This window comes from Lampetra fluviatilis, unplaced genomic scaffold (assembly GCF_964198595.1).
Source record: "Lampetra fluviatilis unplaced genomic scaffold, kcLamFluv1.1 SCAFFOLD_453, whole genome shotgun sequence".
NCBI lineage: Eukaryota > Metazoa > Chordata > Hyperoartia > Petromyzontiformes > Petromyzontidae > Lampetra > Lampetra fluviatilis.
In genome coordinates, this window is record NW_027621536.1 from 17,581 (window position 1) to 22,406 (window position 4,826).

The following is a 4,826-nucleotide window of genomic DNA, read 5'->3' on the forward strand; positions in this document are numbered from 1 at the left end:
GGGTGGCTGAGTGAGTGGGTGGGTGGCTGGGTGAGTGAGTGAGTGGGTGAGTGGGTGGGTGAGTGAGTGAGTAAGTGAGTGGGTGGGTGAGTGAGTGAGTGAGTAAGTGAGTGGGTGGGAGGGTGGCTGAGTGAGTGGGTGGGTGAGTGAGTGGGTGGGTGAGTAAGTGGGTGAGTGAGTGAGTGAGTGGGTGGGTGGGTGAGTGGGTGGGAGGGTGGGTGAGTGAGTGGGTGGGTGGGTGAGCAAGTGAGGAAGTGAGAGCGTGGGAGGGTGAATGAGTAAGTGGGTGAGTGAATGGGTGAGTGAGTGGGTGGGTGAGTCAGTGGGTGAGTGAGTGAGTGAGTGGGCGAGTGAGTGGGTGAGTGAGTGGGTGGGTGAGTGGGTGGGTGAGTCAGTGGGTGGGTGGGTGAGGGAGTGAGTTGGTGGTTGGGTGAGTGGGTGAGTGGGTGAGGGAGTGAGTTGGTGGTTGGGTGGTTGGGTGGTGGGTGGTTGGGTGAGTGGGTGAGTGAGTGAGTGAGTTGGTGGTGGGTGAGTGGGTGAGTTGGTGGTTGGGTGAGTGAGTGGTTGGGTGGTTGGGTGGTGGGTGGGTGTGGTGAGTCAGTGGGTGGGTGGGTGAGAGAGTGAGTTGGTGGTTGGGTGAGTGAGTGGGTGGGTGGGTGGTTGGTTGGGTGGGTGGGTGTGGTGAGTGAGTGGGTGGGTGGGTGGGTGGTTGGGTGGTGGGTGGTTGAGTGGGTGGGTGGTTGGTTGGTGGGTGAGTGAGTGAGTTGGTAGTTGGGTGAGTGGGTGAGTGAGTGGGTGGTTGGGTGGTTGGGTGGTTGGGTGAGTGAGTGGGTGAGTGAGTGAGTTGGTGGTTGGGTAGTTGGATGGGTGGGTGGGTGGTTGGGTGAGTGAGTGGGTGGGTGGTTGAGTGGGTGAGTGAGTGAGTTGGTGGTTGGGTGAGTGAGTGGGTGAGTGGGTGGTTGGGTGGTTGGGTGAGTGAGTGGGTGTGGTGAGTGGGTGGGTGGTTGGGTGGTGGGTGGTTGAGTGGGTGAGTGAGTTGGTGGTTGGGTGAGTGAGTGGGTGAGTGGGTGGTTGGGTGGTTGGGTGAGTGAGTGGGTGTGGTGAGTGGGTGGGTGGTTGGGTGGTGGGTGGTTGAGTGAGTTGGTGGTTGGGTGGTTGGGTGGTTGGGTGGTTGGGTGAGTGAGTGGGTGTGGTGAGTGAGTTGGTGGTTGGGTGGGTGAGTGAGTGGGTGGGTGGGTGGTTGGGTGGTGGGTGGTTGGGTGAGTGAGTGAGTGAGTGAGTGGGTGGTTGGGTGGTTGGGTGGTGGATGGTTGGGTGGGTGGGTGGTTTGGTGAGTGAGTGAGTTGGTGGTTGGGTGGTGGGGTGGTTGGGTGAGTGAGTGGGTGAGTGGGTGGTTGGGTGGTTGGGTGAGTGAGTGGGTGTGGTGAGTGGGTGGGTGGTTGGGTGGTGGGTGGTTGAGTGAGTTGGTGGTTGGGTGGTTGGGTGGTTGGGTGGTTGGGTGAGTGAGTGGGTGTGGTGAGTGAGTTGGTGGTTGGGTGGTTGGGTGGTTGGGTGAGTGAGTGAGTTGGTGGTTGGGTGGTTGGGTGGTTGGGTGAGTGAGTTGGTGGTTGGGTGGTGGGGTGGTTGTGTGAGTGAGTGGCTGTGATGAGTGGGGGCTGTCTGCTTGCTGGGAGAGTGTCGACCACACCCCAACGGAGACCATCAATCTCAATCTCCTGCCCCCTTTCAACAAAGCCCCCTTGCCAACACTTTGTTCAACCCCCCCCCTACCCGTGACGTCACCGCAGGACCCCCCCCCCCTCCACCACCCCCCCACCACCTCCACCCCCCCACCCCACCCACCCGTTCCGGCTTATAAGAGGTGCTCCCCTAATAGATGCCCGCCCGCTAGATAGTTGCAACTCGTTGCCACGTTCCATCACTCGTCTGGCCATTGATCGGTCCGTCCAAATTCAACATCATCATCATCGTCGACATCATCATCATCGTCGACATCATCGTTAATTGCCGCCGTAGGACAAACAATCGTCCGCTGTACTGGGAGAGAGAGAGAGAGATTTGAATCATTCGCTTCGATTTCTCGCCGATCGATCAATAGTTGCACGAGCCGATCTCGAGATATCGATCCACCTACCACCACCTACCACCACCACCACCCACCCACCCACCATCTCCACTCCGCTCGCTACCGGTTTTCATCGTTTTTTCTGCACTACTTCTGCAGTGTCCACGAGGCAATGAAGCTGCTGCTGCTGATGCTGATGGTGGTGGTGGTGGTTGGTAGCTGGACTTTCCTGGGTGTCGGAGCGAAGCCGCTAACGTCATACGAGGTGGGTGGTGGTGGTGGTGGTGGTGATGGTGGTGGTGATGGTGGTGGCTGTGGTGGTGGTGGTGGTGGCTGTGGTGGTGGTGGTGGTGGTGATGGTGGTGGTGATGGTGGTGGCTGTGGTGGTGGTGGTGGTGGCTGTGGTGGTGGTGGTGGTGGTGATGGTGGTGGTGATGGTGGTGGCTGTGGTGGTGGTGGTGGTGGTGGTGGTGATGGTGGTGGTGATGGTGGTGGCTGTGGTGGGGGTGACGGTGGTGGCTGTGGTGGTGGTGGTGGCTGTGGTGGTAGTGATGGTGGTGGTGAAGGTGGTGGTGGTGAAGGTAGTGGTGGTGGCTGTGGTGGTGGTGAAGGTGGTGGCTGTGGTGGTGGTGAAGGTGGTGGTGGTGATGGTGGTGATGGTGGTGGTGACGGTGGTGGTGGTGGTGGTGGTGGAGGTGGTGGTGAAGGTGGTGATGGTGATGGTGGTGATGGTGGTGGTGACGGTGGTGGTGGTGGTGGTGGTGGTGGTGGTGGTGGAGGTGGTGGTGGTGATGGTGGTGATGGTGGTGGTGATGGTGGTGGAGGTGGTGGTGGTGATGGTGGTGATAGTGTCATGTTAGAGATGGATGTGGCTGTGGTGGTGGTGAAGGTGGTGGTGGTGGTGGTGGTGGTGAAGGTGGTGGTGGTGGTGGTGGTGGTGGTGGTGGTGGTGGTGGTGGTGGTGACGGTGGTGGCTGTAGTGGTGGTGACGGTGGTGGTGATGGTGGTGGTGACGGTGGTGACGGTGGTGGAGGTGGAGATGGTGAAGGTGGTGGCTGTAGTGGTGGTGGTGGTGGTGATGGTGGTGGAGGTGGTGGTGGTGGTGATGGTGGTGATGGTGGTGGTGACGGTGGTGGTGGAGGTGGTGGCTGTGGTGGTGGTGGTGACGGTGGTGGAGGTGGAGGTGGTGGAGATGGTGATGATGGTGGTGGTGCTGATGATGATGATGGTGATGTTGATGGTGATAATAATGATGATGATGATGACGTTGAACACAGACAAACCCACCACCCACCACTAACGCCTCTACCCTCTCATCTCTCCCCCCTCCACCCACCTCACCCACCCACCAGTTGTACGACGACGCGGGTTCAGAGCCTTGGGAAGGAGGCTTCCTCCCACGCATCTCCTCCTCATCCTCGGCTGAGCGTCTGGCCGACGCGACTGTTACCAGACGCGGTGGTGGTGGCGGTGGTGGCGGTGGTGGCGGTGGTGGCGGTGGTGGCGATGATGGTACCTCCTGGGAGTTACCACAGGGACCCCCAGGACCCCCTCGATCGTCGAGGGGGCTGGCCGAGGGGGGCTCACAGGTTTCTGGAGGCGTGTGGCAGAGGCTGTTCAACGACTTCGTGAGCAACCAGCGGCGTTTCAGGGGGCGCACCAAGAAGGGCAAAGGCTGCTTCGGGGTCAAACTCGACCGCATCGGATCAATGAGCGGTCTCGGGTGCTGAGACAACCATTTGTGTTGTCACCACCGCCACCACCACTACTACTACTACTACCACCACCAACACCACCACCACTACCACTGCCAGCACCACCGCCACCACCACTACTACCACCACCTCCAACACCACCACCACCGCCGCCTACACCACCACCACTACTACCACCACCACCATGACCACCACCACCGCCAACACTACAACTACTACCACCGCCACCAGCACCACCACCACTACTACCACCGCCACCACCAACACCACCGCCGCCTACACCACCACCACTACTACCACCACCTCCAACACCACCACCACCGCCGCCTACACCACCACCACTACTACCACCACCACCATGACCACCACCACCGCCAACACTACAACTACTACCACCGCCACCAGCACCACCACCACCACCACTACTACCACCGCCACCACCAACACCACCACCACCACCGCCGCCTACACCACCACCACTACTACCACCACCTCCAACACCACCACCGCCTACACCACCACCACTACTACCACCACCACCATGACCACCACCACCGCCAACACTACAACTACTACCACCGCCACCACCACCACCACCACTACTACCACCGCCACCACCACCACCACTACCACCTCCAACACCACCATCACCACCACCGCCACCACCACCACCGACGACGACGACGACAACAACAACTCCCTATCCACCGCCACCGACAACAACAACCGACCGACCGCAACCGCCACCGCTGCCTACAACCGACCGCCACAACCGACCACAACTGACCGCTTGCAACGCTCAGCCACCGCCAGCCACTGTCATCGCGGGAGAGGTCGCCGTGGGGACTCGCCAGACGCTGGCCGCCATGTCCAACATGGCCACCATGTCCAACATGGCCGCCATGGACAAAATGGCCGCCATGGACAAAATGGCCGCCATGGACAAAATGGCCGCCATGTCCGACATTGCCGCCATGTTCAACATGGCCGCCATGTCCAACATGGCCGCCATGTCCGACATGGCCGTCATGGACAAAATGGCCGCC

At 60.3% G+C, this 4,826-nt stretch overlaps 1 protein-coding gene across 1 annotated transcript; it reads left to right on the forward strand.

Moving 5' to 3' along the window:
- The first annotated feature begins 1,883 nt into the window (after positions 1-1,883).
- Positions 1,884-3,883, forward strand: LOC144955378 (uncharacterized). The gene is made up of 2 exons (XM_078885616.1): positions 1,884-2,330; positions 3,418-3,883. The coding sequence occupies exons 1-2, from the start codon at positions 2,238-2,240 to the stop codon at positions 3,793-3,795; spliced, it is 471 nt and encodes a 156-aa protein (XP_078741742.1). The 5' UTR covers positions 1,884-2,237; the 3' UTR covers positions 3,796-3,883.
- Positions 3,884-4,826: the final 943 nt, after the last annotated feature.

What these genes read in the sequence shown, in the direction of transcription:
- LOC144955378 (XM_078885616.1), top strand. Translation starts at nt 2,238, where the DNA reads ATGAAGCTGCTGCTGCTGATGCTGATGGTGGTGGTGGTGGTTGGTAGC. An exon ending in AGCCGCTAACGTCATACGAG is followed by an intron (nt 2,331 to 3,417) that starts GTGGGTGGTGGT and finishes CCCACCCACCAG; the next exon opens with TTGTACGACGACGCGGGTTC.